General features: G+C 41.6%; 1 protein-coding gene across 1 annotated transcript in view; it reads left to right on the forward strand.

The window, feature by feature from the left end:
- znf598 (zinc finger protein 598) overlaps positions 1 to 13,845 on the forward strand; it is a 35,736-nt gene that overhangs the window by 13,998 nt on the left and 7,893 nt on the right. Inside the window, exons 5-9 of the mRNA XM_086000401.1 lie at positions 488 to 705; positions 2,626 to 2,734; positions 5,742 to 5,926; positions 9,637 to 9,715; positions 10,710 to 11,452. Coding sequence (XP_085856527.1) covers positions 488 to 705; positions 2,626 to 2,734; positions 5,742 to 5,926; positions 9,637 to 9,715; positions 10,710 to 11,452 — 1,334 coding nt within the window. The remainder of the gene's footprint in view (positions 1 to 487; positions 706 to 2,625; positions 2,735 to 5,741; positions 5,927 to 9,636; positions 9,716 to 10,709; positions 11,453 to 13,845) is intronic.

Genomic DNA, 13,845 nt, shown 5'->3' on the forward strand with positions numbered 1-13,845 from the left:
TGAAGCCTAAATTTGCCAGGACATTGTAATCAAAAAGTAACATCACATCATGGCTATTCGATCTTTTTTGCTTTCCATCAGTTGTTGCAGACTCGATATCCCACTCTACCTCAAACCTTAAAATCAATTTTTCTTCTAATTTTCTCCCCTTCTTACCTGAAGGTACTGTCTTAATTCAAGTGCGAACCTAGACATTGAGTGTTGTGGGGGCATCACAACTGGACTCAATCCTGTTGTCACTTGATGCACTTTCCAACAGGGGTCTCTGGTTAGCAATCAGTGGCAGAAACCCTGGCTTTTTTTCATTCCTCCTTCTCCCCTAGTTCCATATCCCAGGAGGCTAATTGTAGAATCCTTCACTGTCACCATGCTGAATAAAATGGGGACTTTTCTGATCTGTGCGGCTCTGTTGCGCACTAAACGGTATTTGCCATTTGAGCTTTGGGGGCAAAAATTGCTAAAATGTACTACTTGTGTTTTATTGCAGCGATTATGATTATCTTCGCGATCATTTCCGCGAGAAGCACTATCTGTGTGAGGAAGGGCGTTGTAGCACTGAGCAGTTTACTCATGCTTTTCGCTCGGAAATTGATTACAAAGCGCATAAAGCTGCCTGTCACAGCAAAAGCAGAGCAGAGGCCCGACAGAATAGACAGATAGACCTGCAGTTTAACTATGTTCCTCGGCACCAAAGGCGGAATGAAGGTAATAATTGTTCAGTAGCTGGCTTCAGTACAAGCTGCACCTTGTGCTTTATGCTTTCATATGAGGTGAAAGTCTTGTAGATACGTAACATGTTTGAATGGTGCTGCAGCTTTTACTGTCTCGGCAGTGCAGTTTATAGTCTGATGTTTGGGAAGTGCGGAGTCATCTCAACTTTCACGGCTGCTTCAGAAACTTGACTGCTTTCCCACACCGTTATTTCAGCTTAACATTGAGAAAGGAGCTGAAGAATCCCAGAAATTCACAAAATTGTAGAAATTTTGGTACAAGCGGAGGCCATTTGGCCATCGTGTCTACTGATGCTAGATTCACCACTGGGCCCATCTTTTCTAATCTCATTTTTCTGCTCTTTCCCATCAGTATACTTCAGTGTTTATCTGATTTCCTCTTAAATGGCATTGACTGACTTTAATAGCCATTTGTGGTAAAGTGTTTCATATCCTGATGACCCTTGTGTGGAAACATTCCTTCTAATCTCCCCATTTATGCTTCCAGTACCAATCCAGCGCTTACGCCCCTTTGTTTGGGGGGGGGGGGGGGGGCCTTTCAGAATTTATATCTGTTAGATCCCCACTTAACATTCTCCCCTCCATTTAATGTAACTCTAGTTTTATTGAGAATTTCATGATTATATCCTTTCATTCCTGGTTATCATCCAAGTGAATCTACATTACATCTTTCCATGCTCCAGTGATTTTCCTCGAATGGAGTGCCAAAAAGAGAACAAAGTACTCCAACTGCAGCTTAAACAATGTCTTGTCTAGATTCATCATTTACCTCATGGCTTTATAGTCAGTACCCATTTATAGGATCTGGAATTGCACATGCCGGTTTTGTCTTTTTCCACCTGCATTCTACAGGTCAAATCCTGCCCTTTGTTGTAGCTTTCTCCAGTTGCACGCCATTGTTTGGATCATGTAATTGTGGAGCATTGTGTAAAATCTACAGGTCTCTCTTGTGAACAGTTCCTCTGATCATCTATCCCTTTCCTGATGAGCGTGATCCAATATGGGCCCAAAAATTGCTGGAAAAATAATGGCGATTTCATGGTCCCTGCCATTGTTGGTGTGTAAAAACCCAGCAATTTGTAGTGGAGAAAAGAGACACCATGAGCTCCCATTCTCCACAAATTGCTGGATGATTTGCGCCACTCCGTCATTAGCCTTGCCAAAACCGAATAAATTACCATCGCACCGTGTGTCATGAAATTGCTGGATTTACACCATTGATACGAATGAATCTCGTTGCTGCCATTTAGGGCTGGTAATTCATGTCGTAAGGACCCTGTTAATAATGTGATTTATGGTCCCAACATGCCACTCGATCTTGGAGGCCCAGAAAGGGAACAATGAAACTGGAGTATCACTCCCGCAAGTACTGAATTGTTCCTAGAGGTATTTTTAACGCAACGTTTTTTTCTTGCTTTTTCTTTTTCTTTGTCTCTTAATCCACTCTTCCCCCTTTTTTATTTCTCTCTCTCATTTCACTCTAATTCACCCTATTTCCCTTTTGTCGTTACACTCTGTTTCTTTCTCTATCCTTAAATTTCATTGGTTAAGGAGATAGACCTTTGGATCCGACGTTTATGAAATCCCAAATGCCCCGTTGACGTCGCCGTCCATTATCTATTGGCATTTCTAGCAATTTGCACCACAAAAATAATACGACCTGAAGGGTGAGGTAATAATATCTAACTCTCGGCGCGAGATGCCCCACTCCAACAATTCTTGGTCCATTAGCTTTATGCAACTGTTTAGTTTGACATGAAGTAACTTTTTTAAATTTCAAACAGTGTCATTCTGTTACTTGAACAATGTATCTTTTTAGTATTTTGCCCTTTGTGTAAGAATGTTTATATCCATTTATTCGTAAAGCACAATTACATTTTGCTTTTTATTGCAGGTATGGTGAGTGCAGAGGATTATGAAGAAGTGGATCGATTTAATAGAAGAGGAGGAGGAGGCCAGAGCAGAGGAGGACAAAACCGTAGAGGAAGATGGAAATATAATAGGTAACGTGATGTATGATGACTAGAAAGCATTTGTGATTTAAAATCTCATCCTTTATGAAGATCTCAATAACTACGTAAGTTATTGCTCCCATTTTGAACAGCTTAGTATAGCCCCGAGTGCCTTCAGTGTCTTTGGGTCATTAAGATCTTTATGCTTCTGTGTGTTTGAGTATTTGTTTACTTTCAATGTTCTATTTATATCACAGTGAAGCTAGTATATGGAGTGAAGCCTTTAGTCACTTTTTTGTTTTCTCGTTGCTGATTGTGAAATGCATTGCCAATTCTTCTGATTTTGAGCCAATCTTGCGATACTTGGCCATTTGTTTTTCCAATATCATACCTGGCATGCTGTAACTTCTGCATGCCATCATTCCCATCTCATTCTTCCAATTACGTAGCTGCACAATTTCCTGGGAGAGGGGAAATAAACCCTAGGATTAAGGAAAAAAAACTCTGGTAAATTCTTCTCCAACCCCCAGAAGTACTCGAGCAAGCTCCAGGAGACCACTGTGACTGGGTGACGCAACTCTGTGATCCATAGACCTTCTAGATAGAGATGTTCGCTGTTCCTATGATATGTTAGCCACTCTCAGAATTCTGCTTTGAACATAACAAGCCTACGAAAATGTCGAATGGGAAAAGACCAACAAGGTTCATTTAGCTCCTCCCACACACACTCCCTACCCATCCAGAGCCATGTAATCTCCTGGTAGAGGCGAACACATTAAAAACGCAGGCAAATTAGGGGGGGGGGGGGGGGATATTTAGAGAATTCTTCTCCGGCCCCTTTAGGCGATCAAAACTAGCCCAGGAGACCACATGATCCTGACTTGTATTACGGGGTACGATGTGATCTCTGCCCCAGCCAGAAACAGGTCCAACTCTCCCTTAAAGGTATGCAGTGCATCAGCGTTCACCGCACGAGCCAGCAACCTGTTCCAAAGGTCTATTCACTGGAAAACGAGGCCCCACCTAAAATCCAATCTAGTTCTACCCTTGCATAACTTGTCAGTGTGACCCCCTTGTCCTCCCTAATCTATCCAGTTGAAATCATTTGTTCATGTAAACACAAATCAGTCCCTTCATTATTTTATAAACCGCGATAAAATTTCCCCGAGGTCTACGCTTCTCTAAAGTATATAGGTCCAGCTCTTTAAGCCTATCTGGGTATCTAAATTGTTTTCAACTGGGAATCGGTCTGGTGGCATTCCTCCTACACTGTTTCCGAACGCTCAATGTCCCCCACCATATGAGGGGATCAAAACTGGACTCCCGCATTCTAAATGAGGCCGAGAAAAGGTTTTGTACAAGGATAAAAATGGAATGTTTTATTTGGAGTGAATTGTACTGGGAATTTAACCTGGTACCCTGTTTGCTGTGAACCTATATTGAAAGCATTGGGAGTGATGTGTAGGAATGTCTAGTTCCTATCCAAAAGACTGAGGTCCACTCAGGCGATCAATTAAACGAGGTTTAATGAAAACTAACAGAGTTTAACGGATAACTACAGGAGAACATCGAATATAGGTCTAGTCAGTTCGGAGGCTCCACGAGGACTGCTTGGGCGGTCCCGTGGCTGACGTCCTCACGTTTTTCCCGCCGGTGGGGGATCACATGATGAACGGCGCGACGTCATCGCGTTTACCCACACTATTAAAGTGATCGCGCTCTGTACATGTAAACAGTGAAAACAAAGATACAGACTCGGGCTGTAGATAACATATTATTAAAGGGAATTATATACAATTGATCGGAGTCCCTTAGTGGCTCCGCCACAGATGCACTATTAACACCCAGATCTTTTTCTTTTACCACTGGCTTTATTTCTGTTCCCTGTAGAGGGTGTATGTATGTTTAAATTGGGCAATCATCTAAATCGGCCAAAAAGCGCCAACCATCTTCCATTTCTATTGGTCAACTACAAAGTTGCCGCTTGCAGTGTGTTAAGTGATCTGTGTATTTTGGGCAGAAATGGATGTTTACTCAATAGTTGCTTCAATAAATAAGCTTCTTGAATAAATGATACAAATCAATGAAGTGTTGACTGATTAATCTTTAATTTATCCAGTTATTGTTTGATTGTGTTCAGTGTCTCGCCACAGATCTTTCACTTCTGGTTCTGAATCCTCATCAACTGGTTCAATTGTCCCCACTCTCCCAGAACAGTTGTGGATTCCTTCCCTCTGCAGATGCTCCTCTTCTCCAGATTCCATTTATCTCCCTCCACATGCCGATTCTTCCTCTGTGTGGTCCTCTCGATCACGGCGGATGGTATCTTAGCTGCCAGACACCATGAGGTCATTGCCTGTGCCGTGCTCCCACTGCAAAGTACAGGTGCATGGACCTCCAGTGAGAACACTGGGATATCCCCACACTCAAATACTCACATTCTCTGCTCAGGCATCACTCGCTACTAGGTGGCTGTAGCGTTTCCCTTTAAACTGTCCAACGCGCCCGTTACAAACAGCGGGGACTGTCATTCCCAGCTTTGCATTCTTATTTATTGTCAAGTGGGTGATCCTTCCCAAGGTAAGGATTGAAATAAGGTTGGTAATCAGAAATGGAAGGTATTGCTTTTGTGCCACCCTCATTGATGTAAGCCCACTGCAGCATTAATTCAACCTACTATATGTTTGGGCAGACCAGCAGTAAACAATTTTGAAGGGATACTGCTCTGTGGTGTGGGGAGGTGAAGCCATCCAAGTCTCCTATCGATAAAAATAAAATGGCGTGGCGGGAGGGATTCTCAGTTCCTTGATAATTACTTGGGAGGATGAGAACCAGAAGCCTCAGAGATAAAATGGGAAGAAATTGAGTATACCAACTGTTTCGAAAGGGATAGGTCAAGTCAGTACCATGAGGGTGATGTGCAAAATGGTAGGTAGTTGAATTGTTCCCCTTGAAATGCAAATGTGTTTTAAAACCCAGATGAAGGAACTGGGTGTCACCACTCCTATTTCGGTATAATTACCAAATCTGCTTTGTAACTGAATGCTTTGGTTTCTAGAGAGGAAGAAGATCGGGATGTTGCTGCAGCTGTTCGAGCATCTATAGCAGCGCGAAGGCAAGAGGAAAAGAAGCAGGTTGCTTCAAAAGAAGAAACCGATAATGGCAAAAATAACCAGGGTGAAAAGGAGATGGATGATGCATGTAATGCCAAGAATGTGGTTAGAACATCTAGTGAAACTACAGGTTTGTATTAGCTCTACTACGTCCTGTAAAACATAGGCAAGAGAAGTTTAAGATACATACTTGTTCCTGGTTTTGAACAAGCAGTACCATGTACAGATTTTACCGCTGCTAGTGAGCCTGACATTTGATGCCAACAACAAGGGACTTCCTGTAGGAAGGAAGGAATACAGGAAACTTTGGTTTATCCGGAGGTTATATGTCTGGAAACCTCGATCTACCGGCAGAAATCAGGAGCTGTTTTGTTATTTTTTTTTTCCTTCTCGTGGCTTTGTTTTCAACAGTCGGGCTCTGGAAAGTCTCTCTGAAGCTGTTGCTAAGCTACAGAGACGCTTCCAAGGTACAGGCCGACTGTTTACAAGCTGTTGCTAAGCAACAGTGTTTGTTGTCCGATACGGAGATGAAAACCTCCGTATGCTTCAACATTAACTTTGTATGTCCGGCAGTTTTGATAGATCGGCAACAGGTCGGTGCCGGATATAACAAAGTTTCCTGTACTGACTTTGATAATGACAGGGACTCGAGTCAACAGGATTCTATGGGAAGAAAGTCGCGTCTGACAAATCTGATGGAACTCTTGGTGGGCAAGGGGACCTCATGGATGTTCGATTTTATGAAAGCTTTTGTGTGAGGTTGGAAGGCATGGAACAATATGAGGACTTCTGAAGTGGGTTCGAAAGTGATTAACTTGTGGCACATAAAGGGTAACTATTTATGAAACTACATTGACATGGATGAAGTCTCTGGAATCAGTGCTTGGTCACTGTTTAGTGTGCCAAAATGGTTTGGAGGTGGGAACAGGTGTAAGTTTGCTGATACCAACCTGGTTGATGAGGTTACAAGTAAAATGGAAGAAGGAGGTAAAATACAGGGGGATTTTGATAGATAAAGAAGTTATCTGGCAACTGGCAGGTCTTGTTTAATATGGAATAGTGCAAAGTGATGAGATTGGGGAAAGGGAGTAGATAGTTGGAATATAAGCTTAAAAAAAACAAGGCGATGGGTACTTGCGGAAAGCTGACAGATCCCATCAGTACAATGCAACAACAGTAAAGAAAACAAATCATATCTTGGGCTGGCTTGTCAGAGAGAGAGAGAGAGAGAGAGAGAGAGTATATAAACCCCAGAAGTGATGATGCGCTTGTATAAAATATTGGTTTGGTTTGGTCTGCCATCGCCTGAAGTTCTCTGGCCAGCTCTGGTTGCCATACCTCAGTGAATACATCCTGGGATTAAAGGAGAACTAAATTGAATTAGACACCTGAGCTACAAGGAGAAGTAACAGAAATGTGGGAGAGTGCTGTGGTTTTTTTTGCATGCACAGGAAACTCTTTGGTATCCGGCACCGGGATGGTGCCGGTTGATTAAAAATTCCGGATGACGGAGAGGGTTATCTACCAAGGCTATTTTTAACAAAGAGTCAGGCTCCTGTTATTGAGGTGTTCGGACTTCCGACAGCACCAAGAAGCCAAGTAGCGGCAGTTTGGAGAACTACCCCCACTGACTAACTCGGCCACTGCGGGAGACTCGGACTCGGCAACATTGTCGGTTATTGAGGTGTTGTTTTCGGAGTATGAATTTTGCTGGTTAATAGAGAAGTCTGGATATTTAGGTGCTGTTTAAACGAGAGTTGCTATATACTGTTGAGTGGGGAGGGGGGGTAAATATGTTCAGTGCAGCCCGGCCAGAATCTTTTTTTTTTCTCTCATGCTATTGGAGTTGTGGGATCACTATCAAATATATTGGGAAGAATGCCAGTCTGCAGAAACTAGCAGACCTACTGTATCTGTCAGCAGAGTGGCTGTGTTCGGACTGTGTGATCCAATATGGATGGTCTGCAGCAAGCTGGCCTGCAGCTGAAATCCTGGGCTTTTTCCTGAAGGACAGGAGAAATTGGGTTTCTAGTTCTTCACAAAATTTTTCCCTTCAAACTCGTGTTCATTGGCTTAATTGTTGCCTCAATGTTTTGAACTGGCATTCTTCCCAATATATTTGATAGTGATCCCACAACTCCAATAGCATTAGAGGAAAAAAATTGATTCTGGTTGGGCTGCACTGAACATATTACCCCCACCCCCCAACCTTCCTGTAATAATAGTCCAGTGGTTTACTGAATAGGGGCTCGCCTGCAAATACTGAGATACTCCTGGGCACACCCTGTGTCCTAAAGTTGCCAAAGAATGTTGGCTACCCAAAGGAAAAACTGTATTCATTACACAGTAAATAGCAACATAAATGATGGGGTAATAATAAGGTGCTAGCTGGTCATCAAATACAGAAACATTGCGAAATCTGGTAAGATGGACAAATTTCACCTTGAGGATTCTGGTTTGAAAAATGAGATGAGGGTTTATGCCAATACTTTGTGTTTTTTGTTACCCACTATTTAAAGTGATTGGCCTAATAGTAGCATTCCTGGGGTGGGGGGAAGAGAAGTGTGGCTTCATCTATAGATTTGTCATTCCTTAGACTTAGTGGCAGTATCGCACACTCCCAGATTAGGCATAGTGTGATTCAATTGTGGAATAAATTTCTTCCCAAGAAACATTGTCTATTTTCATATCATATGGATCTACAGTTAAACTGTGGAAACCTGTGCATATGGATTTATAAATAGAATGGACTGACATTGGGTGTTGGAGGATTGCCTTTACACTTCTAAGATTTGGATGTAAATGGAAGAATTCCCCTCCGATAGCTGTACGGTTCCTGGGTACAGAGTTTGCCTAGTCTCCATATGTTTTCTGGTGAGCACGTGTCCATTTCACAGAATTGTCTATGATTTGACGCTAAATTGAAGTCTTACTTTGTAATCGGTTGTTACAGAAAGTGCTCATTGTAGCTGGAATGCATTATTGCAACATTGTGGAGGAAATTTTACTTTGCTTCTGAAGTGTGCTATACCTGACTTGGGAGAATAAAATGTAGAACTAGGTACAGGTACAAGAAAGTAAATGTTTTATTTCATCTGCTTTGAACTTCCCCACCTTGATGAGAAGTGTTTTTATTTTTAAAGAAAACTGACTTTATAGTGTTACATAACATTATACCAGTGTTCGCTGTGACTCAGTGGGTAGCACCCTCGCCTCTGAGTCAGAAGGTTGTGGGTTCAAGTTCCACTCCAGGGACCCGAGCTCATAAAGCTAGGCTGACACTCCAGTGCAGTGCTGAGGGAGTGCTGCACTGTCGGAGGTGCTGTCTTTCGGATGAGATGTTAAACCGAGGCCCCGCCTGCTCACTCAGGCGGACGTAAAAGATCCCATGGCGCTATTTTGAAGAAGAGCAAGGGAGTCATTCCCGGTGTCCCGGCCAATATTTATCCCTCCATCAACATAACAAAAAAAAACAAACGGATTATCTAGTCGTTATCACATTGCTGTTTGTGGGACCTTGCTGTGTGCAAATTGGCTGCCGCGTTTCCCACATTCCAACAGTGACTCCACTTCAAAAAGTACTTCATTGGCCGCAAAGCGCTTTGAGACATCCGGTGGTCGTGAAAGGCGCTATAGAAATGCAGGTCTTTCAAGTCTTTTTATATAATAGTACCCTTTGGAGCATGTGCACCAAAACACGGCTCGTGAAACTGCTGAAAAGTATGACTAAGTGGATTTTTCTTGAGTTTCAATCATTTGTTGGATTTATTCAAAATTTTGATTACTGTGTAACTGTAGAGGTGTGTGAATAAATTAGATTTAATTTGCCTTTATTCAAAGGTACCAAAGATGCTGCTAAAGGTCCTTCAAAGCAAGAGAATTTCCAAACACTGGGTGCGACTGCTCCACCTAACCCAAGGTATAGAACCGAAATTTTTCTGTAATTTTCAAAATTCACTTTTCTGATAGTGGTATATAATTCGAATTATTTGAGAAGATTCCAAGATAGTTTTATTCAGATTCACATTTGTTCAAGTTACATATTCAAATGCATGTTTTTCAGTAACAGTTTTGCTATAGTTTAGCAACAATGAGATGTGAGTTGTTTAAGCATTTTGTTATTGGGGGAAAGACAGTACAGCAGTGTGAGTTTGTTTCTGTAAAAGGAAAAAGTGAATGTGTGTGATGAAGGCCATTTTTCCTTATTCAGTTTCCAAATAAAGTTGAATAGGCAGAGGTGAGGACTGATTTATCAACCAGGGAGGAGCATGGGGAACCAGGTCACGGGGCTCTAACCTGTTGACATTTTGCCGCCTTGCTGTAGCTTTGTAAACGGGTGGTATTGCCATGCTATATGTGAGGCCTCAGTCTGGTGTTGCTCTTCTGTATTTCCTGTCACCTGTGCAATTTGCTAATGTTGACACACGCGAAGAAAAAGTGCAACAATAAAAATTCACATTAAAGTACAGCTAAACCCTGAATGGTTTTGTAATTCTGTATTTGAAGTTTACCAGTTTTTCATTTGATGACTTCACTGTCTAGATGTTGATCCCTGTATAGCTTTGGAAAGATAGGAAACCACATGGAGGTAGATTTGTGACGAGTGTGGAGAATATTATTCTTGAATCTGTAAACAGTGTTGACTCCATTATGGGGTGCTGCTTCTCAATTCCACATTTTCATGATGTAGTCTCCTCTTCCTGCTAATTATACTAAGCACACAACTATTGACGTGATAAGACACAAACTCCAGTTTAAAAAAAAGTCCTTCAAATCATTAAATGCTTCTGAGATGATTAATGCTTTGGTTAGCACATTTTAAAGGAATCAAATAGATCATGCAGCTTTTTCTAAGTATATATTTGTCATGTAACTAGTAAAAAGATTAGTTGACAAATGTTATTTTTTGGCAGTTCTAATCATTTGATTCCTGTTCGCCTAAATGAAGAGGAGTTTCCCAGCTTGTCTGCTCCGGCGCGTGCAAATACCACAGGCCTTACTCCAGCTTATACTTCTGCAGCCAAGAAAACCACCACTTTTCAGGAGGAGGACTTTCCTGCTCTTGTGTCTAAAATTAAACAGCAAAAACCCTCAACATCTACATCTGCATCTGCGTGGACTAACGTTCCTGGCAAAAGTGTTTTGAAAACTGTCCATTCCAGCAGCAACAATTCTAGTCAAGCGGTTAAAAAGTCTTTACCGACTCACAGTACCAAAGCAAAAACAAAAAATAAAACGGCTTTAAAGACTGATGAGGAAGAGGATGATGGCGGTGGGTTGACAGCTCAAGAGTTCAGAAGTGCGCCCACAATGTTGGATATTTCTTCTTTGTTAACTACTTCAACACACACTGTCTCTAAAGTTGGTAAAAAGAAAAAGATAGGAGGTGAAAAGCAAAATTCGTCACTGGCTCCAGTTACTGATACCGTTGTAAATAAAGCCCAAAAGGAAAATGTTCCAGAAATTAAACAGAAGAGTATGCCAGTCACCAGTGTGTTGAATGGTCACACTGACAAACTATGTACTGAAAGTGCAGGTATATGTACACTAAAGGAACCACCAGGCTTTAAGAAGCCTGAAGATGGTCCAAGTCCTTTACCTGAAGAAGATTTTCCTGCACTAGGGAACCCAGTTATACCAAAAAAGCCACCTCCAGGTAAGAATTTTAGGAATGATGGTGCTGTACCATGCTGAAATATTCTAATATGTAAGCAGACTTGTACATGCATTGTAGTTGAAATGGTGATTTTTGGTGTCATCTAGAATGGTGTTTCTGGGGCATGAAAACGGAATCGTTTTTAACTTGAGACGAAGGGAGCTTGAGAAAATGGCTAGCATTCTTGAGTTATCACTTCTGTTCCCAATATTGTAAAATGAAAGCCACTGCCAAAGATGGAAACCTTTTCTGGGAATGTACTGGTCAGATATGTGGCTAGAGGATTGGTATGTGGTAGTAAAATTGAACCTGTCAGTGACCGTGTGCTGCATGTACCAGACACTGCATGGATTCTGCCACTAAATAAGCAGAACCGGTGTGTACCCTTGGTCTTGGGACCTGAACTACTTTTTGTTTTACCCTAATCATAGCCTGAGAGAGAGGAGAGGTTTTTAGTGCATCCATTTCTTTTACCCCCTGATCAAACTTGTTCCCATGTTTCTACACGGACCATTGTTTTTGAAGCGTGACCCTAGTTTTAGTAGGTGTCAGTTTTGCTCATTTCTAACAAAGGATTTAAATTCTGACTTGTGGCAATCCATTAGTTTAGAATGCTAATAACTTGCCACAAGACCTGTTCTTTTCATGAGGATCCTGACCAATTTGTCCTTCAAGGCCTTTCACTCAATCACAATTTTTGCAGTGACTTTTTAAAAAAAAAAAGCATTCTCCGGATTTGCGCGTTACTGGCAAGGCCGGCATTTAGTGCCCATCCCTAGTTGCTCTGTAGCGGTTTGATACAACTGAATGATTTGCTAGGCCACTTCAGAGAGCAGTTTTGAGTCAGCCACATTGGTGTGGGGCCGGAGTGTCACACAGGACAGCGGGGTTCCTTTCCTAAAGGACATTAGTGAATCAGTTGGATTTTTAATGACAATCTGATGGCTTCATGGTCAGTTTCACCGAAAACAGCCTTTTAATATTTTTTAATACTGAATTCAAATTCTGAAACTGCTGTGGTGATATCTGAACTCTCATTCTCTGGATTAGTGGTCCAGACCTCTGAATTACTAGTCCAGTAACACATTTCAGACCTTCAAACCAACATTGGAAGAAGCATCAGATTTTATGGCGGAAATATTTCTAACACCGTACTTTTGACTGGAAGTGTAACCTTGTTGTCTGGTGCCAGGATAAGGACAAGCTCCTCACTGTGTGTATATATACCAGCCATTGCTGAATTATTTTTCCCTGTGGGAAAGCTTTTTGGAGGGTTTTGAGATTTTTTAAAAATTTAATCTGTATACCACTGCATCTCTGTTTCCAAACTTGATGAACTGTCTTGTGGTGCACTTCATCAGTTGAAAATCACCCTCTTTTTTATATAAAAAAAAAAAAAAAAAAATTCCAGAGAGGGGTGAAGTGTATTGATTATGACTTGTGACCCAGTGCTTTTTGAGACTAGTCTCAATGAGCTTTAGTAAGCACTGATTCTGGACTAGTAGGTTAGAAGATTAAAATTTGACCTTTTTATAGTAAGTGAACTGCTACTGTCTGGACAACGCTTTAAAAAGTCAATGTACCCTTTGATATTGAGATGATGGGTTAACCTGTTGATCAGTTTGGGTGAATTGGTAGCGGCTCTGAGCTGGGTGGCTGTGGGTTTGAGCAGTGCAGGATTTTAGTATATGATCTAGGCCGCCATTTTAGTGGAGTACTCAGGAAGTGCTGCATTGTTAGAGGTGTTGTCATTTGAAGTATTAAGCCAAGCAACAACCCCCCCCCCCCCCCCGCCCCGCCTCCCCCAAAAAATGTTCTGGTGGTTCAAATGCAATTTCTTCAATTGGGGGTTCTCCTAATGAGCTGGCTATTCCTTTCATCCCATTTCCCCCCCCCCCCCACCAAATGTCAATTTATTTCATCAGTATAGGACCTTGCTGTTCTTAAAATGGCTGCTGTGTTTGCTTACATACTAGCACTTCAAAGTAATTCATTAAATATGAAGCACTTTGGGATGTTTCTGGGAGACATGGTAGACATTATATATGCAAGTGAAAACAAAATGAGATGGTTGTGCATTCAACGAATAATCCATGCTTAACTAAAATTAACTGTCTTGGCACTAGTCACTAATGTAGGGCTCAAAATAGCCAGCTGTATTTATGGCCAAACCTTTACATAGTAATGCTGAAGAACTTTCAAAATCTTTAACTGTAGATGATTGAAAATGTTGTTTAAACTGTCTACCTTGCAGTCGATAGCTCTGCATAGACATGTTATCACAAGAAATTTCCAGGCCTCAAGTCTGCCATCATTTGAACAATGCACTGCGTTGTTTTAAAATGTGTTTCAGGTTTGACATGGATATTCCTGACACTGTATGTAACCTTCAG

Source organism: Somniosus microcephalus, chromosome 11, assembly GCF_052327205.1.
Source record: "Somniosus microcephalus isolate GS21.2 chromosome 11, FLI_Smic_1.0, whole genome shotgun sequence".
NCBI lineage: Eukaryota > Metazoa > Chordata > Chondrichthyes > Squaliformes > Somniosidae > Somniosus > Somniosus microcephalus.